The following is a 19,667-nucleotide window of genomic DNA, read 5'->3' as shown; positions in this document are numbered from 1 at the left end:
AGTGACCCGGAGCAGCGATTTATCCGGAGACTCTGGGTCAACCTGGAGAAGGGCATAATCCACAGGTATAATATTTTGCATATACTTTTGCATTCATTTTTTTTTTTTTAAATACAGAAAGAAAAGTTTGTAGATGTGATAAAACATTACAACAATTCTGCTATAACAGGGACACCTGCTGGCTAAATGGAACAGTACTTTTAATACTATTAATACTTCCAGTGTGTCCCTGGTGCTATCGGGACTGTGAAATCTCCTTGGGATTAGCTGTGAGATCCGTGGCAATTTCTATGGTGGTAATTACCAGGGATTGGCAGTGACAGCCCCAGCCTCCGACCAACCGTATCTGGGAAGCTAGTACAAACAAAGAGATGAACGCCAATGACAGTTATAGGCTTCTCTATTAGAAACTTTCCAGTGAGGACATAATGAAATGTGATAGAGTAGCTATATTTAAGGATTATATGTGTCGATATTCTACTAATTTTATTTTATGTTTGGTTACTGGTTTGCAGCCCAATCAGCCACTAACTTGACCTCCCAGCCAGACCCAGCTACGCCAGGCTCTGGAAAACCTCCCCAGACAACACACAAAAGGTCCAGACAGGTATTGCCTCACTTGGCCCAGGGATGGTCTTCTTCAGGGCCTCCCCTTGCCCCGGGAGCACAGGGGAACTTCCTCTTCCCCCAACAGTCTCTCTGATCATCAGGCTCCAAGGGGGTTTTAATGCCCAGCACCTGTGCCTGATGCCGGCCTCATAGGAATCCCAGACCGGATCCTGCAGACTTCCATCCTCTTGGAAAAGCTGGCATGGATTTTCCACAGAATGGGGGAATGGAGCATTGGCCCACCCTGCTCTCCAATTGCTCCACCCCAGGGACCCATGTGTATGATCTACATAGCACCTGTACCCAAATGCCATGCCAATCATCTCCCTGGGGTTTATAGCATCACAGTACTTACAAAGTGCTTTAACATTTTTTTTGTTGGAGGGACTGCTTGGGCACTGGACTGTCCCTTTAAGGAAAAATGACTTTTAAGAAACGTTAAACTTCCCGACTCTGAAGTAAATAGTGCTGGAGGCCTAAGGTCACAGGAAAGGAGTTTTCATTTACCATCTATTGTATTCTTTAAAGGTCATAAGCAATGCAAACATGACCTACCAAGTGTCGCTCGTATCCCAAGTGCATATAAGTTGTTTCACACTCCATCGTAACAACTTTGTATCACGCTGTGAAATGTGCTCTGGCGTTTTTCCAGGCGGCCAAATGTATTTCATGGTTGGTTCATTTTCCAGCAGGAAAAGGGTCGTTTCAAAGGGGAAGACTTTATAGATTCATTAAACAAATGTTTTCCCTGCTGCCGAGAAATCTCACTGTCATCTGAACCCATAGCCTATAGCAATAATAACCGGAAAACATTGTCCACACTGTTACTGTTTTAGAAAGTTATATAGTTTTCCTGTATGTTACAACACAAATATATTTCATACGGTAACCAGTAATTCTTATTACCTATTAAAACTATAATGCCCAAAGACACTTAATAATGAAACGTGATAATGTAAGTGCGACTGACGGCTGGGTATGCGAGGCTGCTCAATATGTTTTTTATGCTCACGTAGCACGTTCAGCCGCACGCTGCAGCACCTGATCTGCCGCTGGAGTGAATGTGAGGCGCTGCCGGCCAGCAGTCAACCAGGCAAAAAAATTATCAGCGCCAATAAAAATTCAGGTGATCATAAACTGTATATGGAATATATAAGTGAGCTGTAATATATGCGGGAAACGATTCATTTATCATTATAACATCCGATATTCTCATCTGTAATGACAATCAGTATGCCCTTACCTACTTTCTGGATATGGTGCATCTCCGGAGCTGCAGCTTCTCCTAAGGGTAAGTATGCTATTTTTTCATGTAGGGTAAATAATGCATATTAAAGTACTTTGATGTGCTTTGCTTAACTGGGACTGAATGGGACACTGTGCTCTTTCTTTCATTAATATAGTAATGAAAAACCCTATGACCGGGATAGTTCCCCTTTAACAACGAAAGAGCGACCTACGATTTACTTACCTTGTGTTTGTATTTACTTAAAATATAATAACTCTTGTAGCATTCAAAAAATGTACTTTCTACAGGAATTGACAGTTTTCATGTAGCTGTTAGCGCATAAGTGAGAACTGTTTGTACTTTAGGAAAAGTTCATCTAATTATGAATTCAGAAGCAGCTGGTGTTGTGTTACAGTTGTGTCAGACTCTATGGTGTAATCCTGTTAAAACTAGTCATCTGTTAGAACTTTGAGATTGCAGAATAAAGAAAACTTCTCAACTGAATCCGTCAAAAATGTAGTTATCCATTAAATAGTACATGAATGAAAGACACTTGGTGAAGAGCCCAACATATTATGTAGCAGTGTGTAATATTAATATGGAAAGATTATTTTATTCAGTTATGAATCGGGATTTATGTGTCCTGTTTGTCCTGTGTCATGGATAGGCTCCCATCTTAAGGCAAAAAGGAGGACTTAAAAAAAGAGAAATACGACATTCACAGGCAAAGCTACGAAACCTCGCAAAATACTAATTCTGTGTCTGTTCTATGTCCATCTGAGGAAGAGACCTACATCTTTTTAAGGAGTGGTATTCGAGCCATTTGACAAATCAATGCATAGAATCTTCATGATGGGCTATTAAAGGGTTAACATTTAATTAGTCTCAGGGTCATGGAGATTGTCCTATTGGACAACCAGGATTCCCGGTGCACCACCGCTCCATGGGCCAATTTGGGAGAACTCCCAATAGCAATCCGATATATATTACGCAATGTATGCCTTAACATGCAGTGCTCTAGGAAATGACATCATATTCCAGCACTGAGCATATGGGGCAATGGCTACGGAGGTAAGTGGTGGAGGGTGGCGGGGGCACTGGCCCGAGTCAGACCTAGGGAGGTACCATGCCAATGATTTGCACTGATTATACAGAGTCAGCTAAGCCCGCTTCAACATAATCCCAAATATGTAAGAAAATACAATTTATGTAAATAAAGCTATTTTTAAAATGTAGAACATATTTAAAAATGAAAAGGAAAATATAATTTTCATTATAATCAGGAATATTTAGCTGCTATGGCTTCTTGTCAAAAACTAATCAAAAAACTTCAGCCGCATTACTGGCATTTATTTTGGATCAAGAGGATAGCTGATGAATGGAATCCTTGATTAGGAGGACACTTGATGGTTGACTCGCAGTAAATCAAACACTGCACTTCCATGATTTTCTTTCTGGAATCAGAGCAATAACTAGAGGTTTCAGGTCCCAGCCTCAGAATCACTGATTTACCCTTTTATATGTACATTTACCCAGGAAATACATTGAGGGTCAAGCCCTGTTTGACTACAGACAACAGGGAAGCTGCCCTTCTCCTCCAAGGACTGGTGATTCTTGCCACCCATTGGCTGCTTGAAGCAACCAGTTAACAACGGGAAAATGTTCTCATATAAATCAATGAGAGCGCTTTCTGTGCATGCTCATGGGGGGTCTAAACTCCGAGCCAATGCTGGAGCTGAGTCTGGGCAAGTATATCATATGCAAGCAAATGAGTTCCAGCTGGGGGTAGGGAAAGGGGCAACTATATATTGCAAAGGGGACACCACGCAGCTATCGTATGCATAAAGTGCATATGATGGCTAGTGGCCCTTCAGATAGTAGGCTTTAGCACACAACACTCTCCATCCAGACCCTCTGTGTCTCTGAGTTTTACTATGTGGTTTTTTATATGTGACCTTGCTGTATAATGCTGTAAAGTCTGCTATTGATTTATAAATAAAAGATAATAGTTTAAAACATCTTTCTATTTACTGTATGGAGCAGACATTTAATGAAGTGTTGAGTAAAGCTGCAGAGTCTGCAGTAACTGATCAAAAGTAAAAAAAAAACAAAAAAAAACAATAAAGCAGCACTAAAGAAAAAAAGGATAAAGAAAAAAGCAGGTGTGACGGGACTCTTTGGCAACCAAAAACTGCAACTATTTTATTGCAGTTTTCTCTTTCTGTTGTAAATATTGCCAACACATTTGCAACATTATTGCAATGCATCCAACTCGAGCTGCCCCATATCTCTGGAATCTAAAACCCACTTCTTCAGAGAAGCATTCCACCTTAGCAGCTAGAACTTCCTTGTCATTGAGACAACCACCACACTACCTCTCACCCTTTCTCTGTGCCTTATACCCCCCACACTACCTCTCACCCGTCACTGATACCCTCCGCACCACCTCTCACCCTTTCTCTGTGCCTTATGTTTGTCACCCCATTTCCCTCTAGATTGTAAGCTTGCGGGCCGGGCTCTCTCCACCTAATGTATCGGTTTGTCTTAGTCTGTCAATTCTCGTCTAGTCAGACCCCTTGAACTTATGTATTGTATCAAGCGCTGCGTAAATTGTTGGCGCTATATAAATAAAAGATAATAATAATAATAATAATCCAACAAGGATTGATGGCAGAATGCTGACGCTTTTAACCACTTCAGTGCCAGGGCATTGTTTTTAATGTTTTGGACGAATCTGGAGAAATATCATACATTAGGCAGCAGCCAGATATTAGAAATGTATATTTTTTTAAATTAATGTTAACTCTTGCTTCCACTCTGACCACCATTAAAAAATAAGATAGATTTGAGTGCGTTGACATGGAAGCTCACTTTTCACGGCACTTGGGTGTTAAGAAGATGCCGTAACCTGATCTATTTCAACGCGGTGACTCTTTATGACTCATTTCTCCCGCGTCCTGGGACCAATGTGTCGTTGATGAGGATACAGACGGATTATCTACATAGTATGTAATGACTATTTTAAAAAGAACATGTTATACATATAGTTTTACTTAATGTATACATATAGTTGTATTTAGATTGCAAGCTCTTGGGCGGGGCCCTCAAAAGCCCACCATTCCTGCCAGAAGCCTTGTGTAAAAGTACCATAAGGCTACATGGCCGCTTAAGGGCCGGGTTCTCCACTCCTGATGTATCTGTATGTGTTAATGTATATTTGTTATGTATGTGTTAACTTCCCCTTTTAAATTGTTTACAGCTGCATTATTTGTTTGCACTTAATAACGAAAAGATAATAATAATAATGATGATGATAATAATAAAAACAAACCTTCTGTTTTCTTGCTACCCCAGTTGTCCTCTTTGGGGGAAGAACGCTTGGTGTTTGCTTGTTCTAACATTCATTCTCTCAAATAAACGTCCTTCCTGTATTTGACAAACTACAGGATGGGAAAAATCAATGATCTCCCCAACCGACGGTGGCATGGCTACTGGTAACAGAGAAAATCGGGACTGTTGGGAGGTATGGCGCAGTTAAACACAGTGATAAACTCACACCACCAAATATTCCGAGCTCCTAGTTAAAAAGAGACTTCAGGCGTGGAATAAGGCACAGAGGGATTTGGGTCCCAAAGGACAATTTGGACCATAATGTACAGAACTATAGTTCCTGATCCGAGCTGCTGTGTTTATCTCTACCCAACGTGACTCAGCTATAAAAGTACATATTCATGCTGGTGACATCATCCACACGGACCACTGACATCACCGATCTCCGTTTCAAAGGTCTCTGTGAAACTTGCTTCTGGGAGAGATCTAAGTGCTAGAGACAACGGGAGTATTTTACTAATGCGCTTAATAAAAGGGGGCCTTATAATTCCACGCGAATGGCGATATACGTCTTGAGTACCCATAGAACCGTACAGTTATTCACACACAAATCATCCGGGCCGAACGTAGTGGAGGTATAGATAACGTGTCTCTTGTGCTTAGAGCTCGGCGTCTTCTCCCTTCTGAGTTACGAGCGTGACATAATCACGTGACATTCAGATCACTCGCTCCCTGCTCTTCCTGCTGCCGAAGACTCAATCATTTTTTTAGGTGTTTCTAATATTGCCTGAAGAGAATATAGTAAAGGAAAAACTAAAATATGTCCAATAACATTTCCAGGGACGGTTTTATAGTTAGATGCAACTGAAATATATTATAATGTATCACTATTTTTGAAGCTGTTTAATGGGATATTATCTTTGTCAGGCAGCTATTGGGTAGCCCAACGTACGCGGAAGCCTGCTCGGTTGCTTGTTGTGACGGGAGAAGCCGGAGCAGGAAGAGTCTGACAGGAGAGGGTCGGAGCCACCTTGACAGATAGATTTTCCGTGTGTCCGTCTGTCTCCCGTATCTCCCCGTCATGCCGCTCTTCGGCTCCAACCCGTTTGATCAGGATGTGGGTGAGTGTCACTAGGCCTCGGTAACGGGATGGGGATGTTGGTCAGGGTGTGGGAGGAAGCTGGCTGTATTAACTTGACTCTTAACGCTATGGCTCTGTATTAGGAAAGTGACATGTCAGTCACATAGAGAAGAGTATTTGTATTAACACATACATAATACATATATAAATACACATACACTGCCGTTCAAAAGTTTGGGGTCACTCAGCTGTTTTTATGGAAAACATTTCTAGCTGTAACATAACTGCAAAAGAGTTTCCTAACAATCAGCCTTTTAAACTTAAACTTGGATCAGCGAATACAACGTGCCATTGGAACACAGGAGTGATGGGAGTGATAAAGGGCCATTGGAACACAGGAGTGGTGGGAGTGATAAAGGGCCATTGGAACACAGGAGTGATGGGAGTGATAAAGGGCCATTGGAACACAGGAGTGGTGGGAGTGATAAAGGGCCATTGGAACACAGGAGTGATGGGAGTGATAAAGGGCCATTGGAACACGAGTGATGAGAATGATAAAGGGCCATTGGAACACAGGAGTGATGGGAGTGATAAAGGGCCATTGGAACACAGGAGTGATGGGAGTGATAAAGGGCCATTGGAACACAGGAGTGATGGGAGTGATAAAGGGCCATTGGAACACAGGAGTGATGAGAATGATAAAGGGCCATTGGAACACAGGAGTGATGGGCGTGATAAAGGGCCATTGGAACACAGGAGTGATGGGAGTGATAAAGGGCCATTGGAACACAGGAGTGATGGGAGTGATAAAGGGCCATTGGAACACAGGAGTGATGGGAGTGATAAAGGGTCTTTGTACGTAAATACGCCTATTCCATTAAAAATCAGCCGTTTCCAGCTGCAATAGTCATTTACAATATTAACCCCGTGCTGGATTTCGGACCCATTTCGTGTTATTTTAATTGACCACAAACTCTTGAACAGTAGTGTGTGTGTATATGTATATGTATGTATGTATGTATGTGTATATATATATATATATATATATATATATATATATATATACACACACACACACATACGTGCGCAAGAGTCCACGAAGTCTGCACTCAGCTTAACGTTCTCAAACTCGCAATCGATTCAAATTTGCACAGGTGCTGTACACGCTATTCAAATATACATTTTCCTATGTATATAGTCTAGATTTATTCATCTTTAGTATGTATTTTAGCAGAGTTTATAGGGTTTATAGGTAATGCTTTGTGTTCAAAAGTCACCCAAATCAGGACATAACCGGAAGCGAACAGAGACTTTGTGACTGCGTCCACGGATGCGTTGACCAGCAGAATACTGATAAGGAAGTCGTAATTCTGAACTGAGATACAGACGTTGCTTGGGACTTTGTTGGGTCGCTTGCTGGCTGTGAGGTTTCAGGGATGGAGTGAAACCCAATAACACCGTATGATGTGTTTTTATCTTCTAGGGTTATCCATAAGACCGACGTATTTAAACTGAGACAGAAAGTATTGAAGGCCTTGTGTAGATGGCCTATCTATAAACAGCTTTTCCTGTAAATCTCTATGTAAAGCTGCAGGAGAAAATGTTATTGTATTGGCACAGCGGAAAGCCGGGTCACGCGGGACTGTTGATTGTCCGCACGCCCTTTCATTACTCCGTTGTGGCCCATGAATCAGGAGTCAAACTCGAGGGCCAAAACTTGACCAGGATTTAGGTTTGAACGCAAGTGATTTAACCAGTTCCAGCCATTTCGATTTAGTTGCTCATGCTGGGACACCCAGAACATCTGGCATGGGAATGGCGCTCAGGGCTAGGAGTCTGACAACAGCGTGTAATGCTTCGCCCAAGTTACACACCAGTGAAATGCTCTGGTTTCCGATTCGGCCCCTGTGCGAGTAGAAGTTGCTGACAGTCCAAATAAATGCCCGGGATTAATCTTAGTCGTCTGTCTGTTCCTGGCAAATTTGTAACTGTTGGCAGCTATGGATTTTTCACAATCACAGCGTACTGTCTATGAAGGTCTCTGAATGTTTAAATGTTTTACAGGGTGGGATAAAGACCACTTTCATTAAAAGTGGATTAACTGTCAGGAGCATTTAATTAGCTCTTGTGATTGCAACAGCCATCTGAATCAGAATTATTCTTTATGCGTAATCCCAGGTGTGTGTTAAAGATTCGATAAAGTTATAATGGTTTGAATATTTTCCGTACAGATTGCCAATGCATATAAATCTTGTTTGACTGCAGGACATGCAATTAATAGATCTATGACGGGTCTCTGTATAAAAACAGAGAACGTATAAGCAGACATGTAAATGCTCTGCGGAGACAAAACCGTAAAATGAAATCAAGTTGCGGGTGTTGGCTGATGAGTACAAGAGAGGATTATTATGGCAACAAAAGTTATGCTAACAATAAATAATGTCTCATGTGCTCCCCCCTATCGCTCTTTTGTTTCATAATATGATACATTTGTATAGATTGTTGAAAAGGTTGGCATCAGTTAGGAACATCTTTGCTTTTGAAATAAAAAGCTAATTTTATCCATTAGAATAACGTGAAATGGATCAGAAATCCAGCACAGATGGTATTAATGTTGTAAATGGCTGATTTTTAATGGAATCTCTTCATAGATGTACAGAGGCTCTTTATCACTCCTATGTTCCAATGGCCCTTTATCACTCCCATCACTCCTGTGTTCCAATGGCCCTTTATCACTCCCTTCACTCCTGTGTTCCAATGGCCCTTTATCACTCCCATCACTCCTGTGTTCCAATGGCCCTTTATCACTCCCATCACTCCTGTGTTCCAATGGCCCTTTATCACTCCCATCACTCCTGTGTTCCAATGGCCCTTTATCACTCCCATCACTCCTGTGTTCCAATGGCCCTTTATCACTCCCATCACTCCTGTGTTCCAATGGCACGTTGTTTTCGCTGATCCAAGTTTAAGTGTAAAAGGCTAATTGATCGTTAGAAAACCATTTAGCAATTATGTTACAGCCAGAAATGTCCCTGTTCCACTAGTATATATACCGTATTTGCTCGATTATAAGACAAGGTTTTTTTCAGAGCAAATGCTCTGAAAAATACCCCTCGTCTTCTAATCGGGGTCGTCTTCTAATCAGACCTCAAATAGAGTCTGATTAGGAGACTAAGATCCAGATCCCCCGCACCGCTGCAGGGGACCTGGATCCTCCTGTCTCACCCCCCCCCCCATCATACACACTTACCGGTGCTTCTTGCTGTATTGCCGGGGCAGCGGGTTGACGTCTACGCGTAGACAACGTCCGCTGCAGCCGGAAGGAGGTGTGGCTAGCAGCGGGGGTTGTCTGCGTCCGTCGCGTAGACCTTCCCCGACTGTCAGAGATCTCTGATCTCTGACAGCCGGGGAAAGTATACGCGACGGACGCATACAAACCCCCGCTGCCAACTCCACCTCCTTCCGGCTGCAGCAGAAGGCGACGTCAACCCGCTGCCCCGGCTGGAAGCACCGGTAAGAGAGGGCTGAGAGGGGAGAGAGGGGAGAGAGGAGAGGGGAGGGGAGGGGGGGGAGAGAGTGTGTGTGTGTGTTAGTTAAATGGGGGCATAGGGCATTTCTGGAGTGGCGTTAAGGGGGCATTTAATAGAGCACTCTGCCTCCTGAAATGCCTTATACCTCCCTATATGCCACTCTGCCCCATAATATGCCTTTTAACCCCCTAAATGCCAGAGTGGCATATAGGGGTATAAGGCATTTCTGGAGGCAGAGTGCTCTATACAATGCCTTTTAACTCCCTTAATGCCACTCTGCCTCCTGAAATGCCTTATACCTCCCTATATGCCACTCTGCCCCATAATATGCATTTTAACCCCCTAAATGCCAGAATGGGATATAGGGGTATAAGGCATTTCTGGAGGCAGAGTGGCATATAGGGGGTCAAAAGGCATACCATGGGGCACAGTGGCATATAGAGGGTTAAAAGGCATATCATGGGCCACAGTGCCATATTGGTGTGGCAAGCCTGGGGGCAGATGTGCGTAACTGGGGGACAGGCTGGAAAATACAAGAAATAAAAACAAAAAAAATATTTTTCTCAATCATAGCTTTTATTAAAAAAAATAGTTTACATGAATTAACATTTACTGGTAAAACTTTTTTCCTTTAGGGTCGTCTTATATTCAGGCTTTTTCTTTTTTCCTAAATTAATATTCAGATTTTGGGGGGTCGTCTTATAATCAGGGTCGTCTTATAATCGAGCAAATACGGTATTAATGGGAAAGGCATTCTGTTTGTATGGTAATTACACCCTGGAACTAGGCTATGATATTAGCAGCTACAGCTCAAACATGTCGACCGGCCTGTGAGACTAGAAGCCAATGTTGGTTGGTACGGAGGAACCACACATTGGCACCGAGTGACTGCGTTGGCCGGTATGCTTTACGCATAGCACGAGAGTTACGTGGCTTCTACCAGCTGTCCTCATCCAAAGTAACGCTGTCAGAAGATTAAGGTTCGAGTCTTTATATCGGGGGAAATGGGAAGACTAGATGGGGCGATCTGTGAAATTCCACGTGTTTATGCCCCGTTTTCAAGGATCAATTAACTGGTCTTTTGAAGCAGTTATGGACCTCATCGCTTCATGAGAAGCAGGAGCACCATGCCTGGCTGGTGATCAGTAGAGGGTGTAGAAACCTCTCTGCAAGTCAGTGGTATCGGCATTTATTTATAACACTTTCGTTTTCTCCGCCACTAGAACAGTCCAGGAACGTTCGATTAGCGATGATATAAACAGGTAACCAGCATTGTATTATTGCTGCCGGAGGCTTGAAAGTAGACAACCTTCATATGCGATGTTTCAATATGTTATCTAGGTGGTCTCCCTCTGCTCTTATATGAGGGGTTTATCAGACCTTTCTACATAGATATTTCTTAGCTAGTTTGTAGGAATTTGGGTCCCAGGCGTAGAAATTGTAGTTGGAGGTTCAGTCAGCAGATAAAATATTGCATATCTCCCAATAAAACAGCACTACACAACCACAGGTGGCAAGCCTTAGGAGAAAGGTAGCCACGGCTCCTAATACTTCACATCTAACACCTTGTGTGATTACGATAATCAGAATCATGGACGAGATGTAGAATGACTTGCTTGGTTCCAGTTAATCAGGACTTGTGTGAACTGGCATATTTTCAGAGCTTTCATTATAAAAGATAAAGTCACATCATGTGACCGCGGACAAGTTTGTTAGCTAGATAAGGGCAAAGTCTTGTTCTCTCCTCGCCATTATAGAAGAAGCATTTATGGTCCCGGGGGGCAGATATTATTTCGGTTAGGTCCTCTTCCTTTTCTGCCACCCACTGGGGCTTATGCTGTTGAACCAAAAAAAGTTCCATTGGAAAAGTTCTTTTATTGAAAGCTTTTTGGGGATTATTCGCTCTAACAGGATTTTGTAGAAGAGTTACAGTTAGACAATACATGAGTGCAAATCTGTCACTTTATTCATTTCTTTGAAGGTTTAATCACATAAGAACGCAGAAAGCTAAGGAGATTTCTTACACTCTATGGCACAACCTATCTGTAGCTGCTTCCAGGTCATATGGCAATTACGTGTTCCCTGCAAAAATTGCAAACAAGGCAGAATGTATCATGTGTAACTTCTCGGAGAGGTTTTAAGGGTTAAAATGCTACTTTAGTTATGATTTATGTCTAATATGTTTACGTAAAACACTTATTCAAAGGAATAGCTGAGTGAAAGCTAAATAGCATTTGTTATGTTTTGGGTGATTTTCCACTTGCTCCAGTAACTACACAATCCCCACCAAAAAAATGTCCGACTCTCTGTTCTAGTGTCATTGAAAGACACGATGTTTGGAATCATGATTCCAAACCTTGACATAGACAGCACTCTCCCATGGCTTGTGCTCCTTGCGATCGGGATGAGCAGTGGACCGAGTTACCCCAGCTCTGGGGCGAGTTACCCCAGTTCCATGGCGTCCGCACACTAGACTGATAAGCACGCCAGCGAGTGACCCAAAGGGAGGTTAGCAGGATAGCAGTTTTTTTCAACTCGTTTTATTCGTTATGAAGGAACAAACTTGGCCAGTTTTCATAAAAGGGATGCATCCGGACTTATTTTTTGCACGTTAATTAAGTGACCGTTGCTTCCAAATCATGATTTGCTTTGGATGTTTCTAAATAAATGTAAATTCTTCATTATTATTATTATTGATTTATATATATATTTATTTATTTTTTTTAGAAAAAGCCACCAATGAATATAACACCAGTGAAGACTGGGGTCTCATTATGGACATCTGTGATAAAATTGTAAATACACCAAATGGGTAAGAAGATGTGATATTTCTAGCTATGGAAATGCTTCATGTATTGTTATTCAGCTGTTGCTTATAATTTCAGTCTCCATCGGATTTGTTAATCTAGCGTCTGTGTGAATGCGTGTACGCAGCGACAGTGTTCCTGCAGGGATGTGAGCAGAAGCCGCTAGTATACTGCTCATTTAATCGAATACAGAGTTTTAACGCCTTTTCTAACTTCCAGTTTACATTCAGCCTCTCTTTCTTTCTTTTAGTGCAAAAGATGGCCTTAAAGCCATAATGAAAAGAGTGAACCACAAGGTGCCACACGTGGCTTTACAAGCTTTGACTGTGAGTAGCGTGTACCTTGTATTGATTTTGACGAGTCTGCTATCTGCTGTTATGTTTAATGATTGCCTTGTCGTCATATTAAATATTCATCAGCAAATTGACTTGTTGTCTTGTGTCCTTAGCTCTTAGGGGCCTGCGTGTCAAACTGCGGGAAGATCTTTCATTTAGAAATATGTTCAAGAGATTTCGCCAGTGAAGTGCGTGTTGTCATTAGTAAGGTATGTCGACATTACCAACATCAGATATTTTGTTGTTGTTATAACCTCTTTATTAACTTTTGTTGTGAGAGCTGAACTTTTTACGATCTCCCAACATCATTTACCAAAAAGTTTTCAATCTGGACATTCAATCCATTCGTCGTCATATTGAGGTTTGTGGGATTTTTACAGCTGCCGACTGATGAGAAAAGTATTGGGTTTGTACCTCTAGTTATTCCCAAAGGGGTAAACTAATGCAATTTAAATCTAGTGATGTAACTGCTTTCGCTGATGGGATCGTGTGCATCTTTTAGCAGAACTGGTAGTGGGAATCTTACTTGCACCTTTTAACAAATAGTTATTTCACTATATGCTGCCCGAAGCAGCAGCTCCGACTGCTTTATCAATAACCTTGGTGTGACGCAAAAGAAAAGAAAGCTTAACCCTATGCAGCCAACACCAACCAATGTTGAATCTTGTATTGTGGACAGATTCTGCCACTTTACGTTGCATACACAACGCACTCGTTTGTGGAAACAGTACAGGTGTGTAGTTGTTCAGTGCCATCACAGATCTGTCATCATACATCTGCAGATTTTCCCAAGGAGGTATCACAGAGGGGCTTTGGTTTTGTAGGGAGGGTTGAATTTGGTTCTGCACCTGTGCACAGCCAGCGCCACCTTCCCACCTGGTGTGCCCCCTGCCCCATGGGTAAGGTTATGGTCTGATAGGCTTTCTTGTTAAAGTGTTATCTTGCTAAAAGCAGTAATAATTCTGCAGGCGCATCCAAAGGTTTGCGAGAAGCTGAAAGCTTTGATGGTTGAATGGTCGGAAGAATTTCAAAAGGATCCTCAGTTTAGTCTAATATCTGCAACAATCAAATCTCTGAAGGAAGAAGGCGTATCGTTTCCAACATCAACCTCTCAGGTACGAGCAGATATAATATACAATAACCATTGACTCACGGCTGAGCGACGTTCACTAATAATAGGTTTATTAAGGTGCGGTAACCACTTTTCTTAATGGTATTTAACTCCCTTGTTCGCTATTTAATGGGAATTTATCTGCTCAGATGTAACCTTTAATTCCCAGAGCACATCCAGTACTCCTAAGAATGGGACGTTATCTACAAAAAACAAAGAGGATGAAGAAATCGCTAAAGGTATGTTTATTCTTGGTGAATAAAGGGATCAAAAATACTTTGTGTATTTATTCATTGTAGCCGGGAAAGAAATACATTAGGAGTTGTAAAGTTATATAGTACTTAGCGGTAAAGTGAAATAATCACATCATTGTTGTCTTTGTTGCTGGTGGTTGTGCTACTTTTCCTCTGCACCAGAATTGGTTCTTATTCATAACTTTTTATTTGAAAGGCTGGTATGTGCTTTCGTAGATGCCGGTTGTGACAAGGTTTTCAGAAATAGAATTATTTCAGAATCTGGATTTTGCCGTCACAAACCGTATTCCAGTTAGAGCTACCACGGACTTTTGACTCTGTTCCAGTTTGTCATTCGTATGTGTAAAGCCTTTCAAAATCTTGGTGTTAGATATAGATATAGTACTAATATAGATAATTGTAATTATATTTGGGAGGGGACCGCATAGATGTTTATGCCACATATACAATCCATTCTGCTTTTGTTTCTCCCATTGACAACATTGCCATCTAACGGCACTTCATTAAAAAGTCCTTGGTGCTACGACTGAGTCGATTAAAGATATTTTTGTTTCCAAACAGCCATTGAGTTATCATTACAAGAGCAGAAGCCAGCCGAGACGAAGCCGTTATGCCCATCCGTGGACCCCCAACCTGACAGTCAGAAGACGCCAAGGAAAGTCCGCGCACTCTACGACTTTGAAGCTGTCGAGGACAACGAACTCACCTTTAAAAGCGGCGAAATTATCTTTGTTTTGGATGACAGGTATATGATTTATTTCAAATAAGGATACTTTCCTATTTATAGTAAAATATTTCTATACTGCTTTGTAATAAAAGCTAAAATGCTTAATTAGGTCGTTTGTCACAAGCTATATTTTTAGGTTAACTTAAGGAAACAGTCTTTCATTTCAAAGATCAATTTTACCCTGCTGTGTATTAAATGAAACATGTATAGCAAATTAAACTCTTCCATCATATATGTGTTTTTAAACATAGATTTCTTGTGATTTTCTTAACAGTGACGCCAACTGGTGGAAAGGGGAAAACCATAGAGGTGTGGGACTATTTCCATCTAATTTTGTGTCTTCTACCTTAAATGTGGAACCTGAAGTAGGTACGTAAAATCCCAGTGCTTCAACATGTAAGATTTTTGGGTATGAACTAGGGTGCTTCCAGTTAGTATTCCAAACAGCATAGGCCCGTGTCAGATCAGAGATGCCCTTCCCGTCCAAGTGGGCTAATGTGTAGCTGCACCTCTCTCCTACATCACTCCTTATAGTGAGGATATATCATATATATCGTTTTTATTATATGTAATTTAGGCTCGGGGATTATTTCCTTTTCGATCATCTGTATATGTGTTTCATTTTAAGTGTAACTGTAAGGTCTCTTTGCGTTGGTGACGTTATCAATTCAGTGATAGCAGCCAGAATTTTTTTCCTTCCTCAGAACCTTGCACATTAAGATCTCTGTTTCTCGTTAAAGCCTTGTAGTCCTGTACAATCCTCTTCTCCCACAACGACAGGCAACGCACTAGCTCACTGCTGCAAATCTTCTCTGTTCTTAATTCTGTGCTGTGAATTTCCAATATTGGGCTTGTGGCTGAAACCGACTTGTTTAACAGTTAAAACTCTCTTTTTAATATTGCGAAGTAAATTTGTTCACCTTTTTTGCAGGAGATATACAGTAGGGTTCGTCATTATTCATGTATTTTATTAAGCATTTGATTACTTGTAAAAACAAAAAACAACCCCCCCCCCCCCCCGGTATCAGTATTTTTGTGAACGTATGGGAGATTCATTGAAATATATTAGGGCTAAAAGCATATTGAACCCTTACTAAGGATTCCTTTCCTTATTGAACACGTTCATTTCATTTAATGTTCTCTGTACCTTTTTTCCCCCCTCTCAGCTGTTGAAAAAAGTGTAGTGTTTGAAGAAATACCAGAAAATACCACGAGGGCCGATCCTGAACCTGTCGTCATTGATGAGGTACATAATGCACGCATGTTTTACTTTTGAGTGGATGCGGGAAGACTTTAACAGCTTTGCACAGATACACACATTCTTAATAATAGACCAAGTCTGACGCCTTGTGCAGCAAACACTTTGTCTCTACAGAAATATCTTCACTTTATTTTGGAATTGCTTTGCCTGAGCTTTTGTTTTCCCCAAATGCTTTCCTAGGGTAAAATGGACCAGGCGTTACACTTACTGCAGAGCATCGATCCCACCGACCCTAAACCGGATTCTGCCGATCTTCTGGATTTAGAAGGTACTGTAGGCAACGTTTGTACCCTTTTTTATTTCAGGCCATTGTTGCCAAGAGCATTGTGCCTCTGCAGTATACTGAGTGTCAAGGACTTGTATTTTTACAGCAATTCTGTTAAATATGCTGTTTATGTCTCTCTTTTGAAAATAAGAGTCTGTTATATGGGCTCTAAACAGCTGTTCAGTCCCACAAACTGCCCATGGAACAGTGACAGCTGCACAAAGTAATACACACCTGCTGGATATTTGGCACTGCGGGGTTTGATGTGGTATTAATATCTCTGCACATGAAAATATTTTTTTATTACAAGCTTTAAACAGTGATTTGTTTTTTTAACCAGTCTGACCAAATCATAAGGTGCTCAACCATTTAATAACTGTACACTATTAAAATAAAAGATATAGTAAAACAACTAAAGAGAGAGAAAATCTGTGTATAATCCTCATTTGAAGAGGTGATTCTTGAATCAAAAGTCAGCATTTGGCGATTTTTCATTTACCTTTTTTTTTTTAATGAAAAGAGAATAACACATTTCATAGCCAAGCAGATTATGAAGTAGATGATAGACTCTGAAAGTGTTTCACTAACCTTTTAACAGACACGTTGTGTTACCTACAAAAGTGACTTCTGGTCCGTGATAAAAGTGGAGATTCCAATTCCACCAGTTCCTATGGTGATTGCACCACTTTTACCACTGGAACCAAAATTAGTCTTTATTCATAACATTGCTCGTTAATGTGTAATAAAGACAACTAAGTACTAAGCTGTAGTGGGGTTATACCCAGTAAGGAGGAGAACTTACCCCTTTTCTAGCTTTAGAACTTATATCTCGGGATTGTCCAACATTTGTTTTCTATTTAGAGATATCGGCTGGGCATAATTTAATTATCTTTATGATAATCTTTACTAAAACCTCTGAGAACGGCCAGGAGGATAACTGCTCTGTTTAATCATTTTATGTCCTGAGCCAAGAATATTTGAGATATGAACCTTTCTCGTTATATGGCTTGGAAAATGATGGTAACCTGTTCTTCTCAACCTCTGTAGATGTCTGCCAGCAAATGGGCCCAATGATTGACGACAAGCTAGAAGAGATTGACAGGTGGGTTTGGCACTTCCAGTCAGTTTCCATATTTATGTCTGGATTCATTGTTACTCTCTCCCGTTTTGTAGAGTTGAGTTTTAATGGTGGGATTTTAATCCTTATTAATTCCTCTATAATATCTTTTATTGCCCAACCAGGAAACATTCTGAACTCTCCGAACTGAATGTGAAGGTTCTTGAGGCGTTGGAATTATACAATAAACTAGTGAATGAAGCGCCAATGTATTCTGTGTACAGCAAACCAGCTCCTCAGACGCATTACAACCCAACCATGCAGGTCCGTGCTTTCTTTAAACATTGTATTTACAATTTGAATTCCCTTTGCAGCCAATGATCAGTGGATGTCTGTAATATTCCGGGGAAAAATGTCTGTCCATGTCTGAAGCCATTTCTTATATTTCTATATAGTGGCTTGAAGTTCTTTATAAGAATGCGTCTATAGGCCTCATTTACCGCATATTACAGGTTAGACCATTTTGAATCATTCAAAGCATTGGGTAGCGCAGGATCAGAGTTACTTTAGGTGTCTGCATTGTATCTTCATACATCCCGTTTTTTCAGAATATTTTATTTGTGGTTGTTAGGCTTGTGTTGGGATTACTGTCCTGGGGTACAATAGGGCAAATATTACAGAAATAATTAAAATACATAATACCCCTTTTTCCTTTTTTAGGGCTATCACGGCCAACCACAGAGTGGGAACTATATGGTTCAGGGAATGCCTCACGTTCATCCAGCGACTCTTCCTCAGGGGTACAACATGAACCCTGACCAGATTGGCCCTTTGAGGTCCTTGCCTCCAAATATAAATTCAACTGTGACCACGCAAGCTGCTCAGACACCATATCTGAGGTATGTATGGATCAAAGCATGATTACCATGGAAAAGGGTCATAGATTCTGTGCCCCAGCATGTGCATGAAGGTTTAGACCATCCAATGCAAAGGGTTTGCCGGCGTATTCTAAAATTCAGCAAACTGCACATATTTAGTTAGTTGCTTTCTTGATCTGCAAGGGTTAAATCTAAAAATATCTTTGGTTTTTCCTGCTCTGGTATTGATTTTTACTTTATTTCTTTATCCAGCACTGGGCATGATGCAGGCGCTAACCCTCCCTATTTAAATCAGAATTCGGGACATCAGTCGGCAGCGGGGGCCTACGGTCAAGCAATGTCGCTGTCTGCGGATATGTCGGCGTATCAGAACACTACACCAGCAGGATACACGATGGCTGCCCCTATGCACTCTGTCTCTCAGCAGCCCCCGAGTTACTATCAACAGCCCCTGCTGTGAAACCAAACATCATAGACCAGTGTGTGAAGTGTTTGCTCGTTATCACAGAGTAATATCCAAACCTGACACAGTGGGAACAAGTATTCCCTATAAAACTGGACCACAAATAAGTCTGAGATTCCAGCAATACTATCAGTTCCTTTCTGCCCATTTTTTTTTTGTTGGGGGGGGTTAGATTTCCTTCTTTCTAAGCACAAGCTGCCGCTAACACTGTTAGCCTGATAATTTGTCAGCTTTTTATTGAACAGCTCCAGCTGCAAGAGGTTATAAAGCAATTAAGCGAGTATTATTTGCCAAGCGGTTGGTTATATAGATGCTTTAAAAATAGAAAAAGCTTTTACATCGCTCTTTATGCAGGTAATGTGTAGACTGTCGGTTGCCGTGATCAGTCTTTGTGCTACAGATTCCATGTAACTGCAACTTAAACGCAGGACTCTTATCGGGTTTTTTCCCTTTACTGTCCTTGATCTGGGGGTAAACTGTGTGTGCATGAGTAAGTATAATTACGTCATTGGTCCCATTGCTCACTAATACACAGGTATTCATTCTTAGTCTGGAAGTGTTGCTTTAGATTAAACCCATTCGCATTTAATGTTAAAGCTTTCTAAGGCAAGGTTATTTCAATCACGCTGAACAAAAGAATGTTCTTGTTCTAAGTTAGTTAGAAAGGACATTTTGCAGGAGAATTCCGCTTTTAACTTCCAGAATTCACCACCCCGGCAATTTTTTCTGCG

At 41.2% G+C, this 19,667-nt stretch overlaps 1 protein-coding gene across 1 annotated transcript; it reads left to right on the top strand.

The window, feature by feature from the left end:
• The first annotated feature begins 6,248 nt into the window (after positions 1 to 6,248).
• On the top strand, positions 6,249 to 18,933 carry LOC149285197 (signal transducing adapter molecule 2-like). The gene is made up of 14 exons (XM_089495748.1): positions 6,249 to 6,288; positions 12,506 to 12,590; positions 12,836 to 12,911; positions 13,034 to 13,129; positions 13,889 to 14,035; positions 14,201 to 14,270; positions 14,847 to 15,030; positions 15,287 to 15,381; positions 16,179 to 16,258; positions 16,454 to 16,541; positions 17,586 to 17,640; positions 17,781 to 17,919; positions 18,316 to 18,494; positions 18,726 to 18,933. The coding sequence occupies exons 1-14, from the start codon at positions 6,249 to 6,251 to the stop codon at positions 18,931 to 18,933; spliced, it is 1,542 nt and encodes a 513-aa protein (XP_089351874.1).
• The last annotated feature ends 734 nt before the right edge of the window (positions 18,934 to 19,667 follow it).

Source organism: Sceloporus occidentalis, unplaced genomic scaffold (assembly GCF_023333645.1).
Source record: "Sceloporus occidentalis isolate IW3139 unplaced genomic scaffold, rSceOcc1.0.p SCAF_83, whole genome shotgun sequence".
Classification (NCBI taxonomy): domain Eukaryota; kingdom Metazoa; phylum Chordata; class Lepidosauria; order Squamata; family Phrynosomatidae; genus Sceloporus; species Sceloporus occidentalis.
This window is presented reverse-complemented; position numbering and strand designations above follow the sequence as displayed.

Coding starts and splice junctions, on each gene's coding strand:
- LOC149285197 (XM_089495748.1), top strand. CDS start 6,249: ATGCCGCTCTTCGGCTCCAACCCGTTTGATCAGGATGTGG. Junction 6,289..12,505: donor CCCGTTTGATCAGGATGTGG/GTGAGTGTCACT, acceptor TATTTTTTTTAG/AAAAAGCCACCAATGAATAT. Junction 17,920..18,315: donor ATTACAACCCAACCATGCAG/GTCCGTGCTTTC, acceptor TTCCTTTTTTAG/GGCTATCACGGCCAACCACA.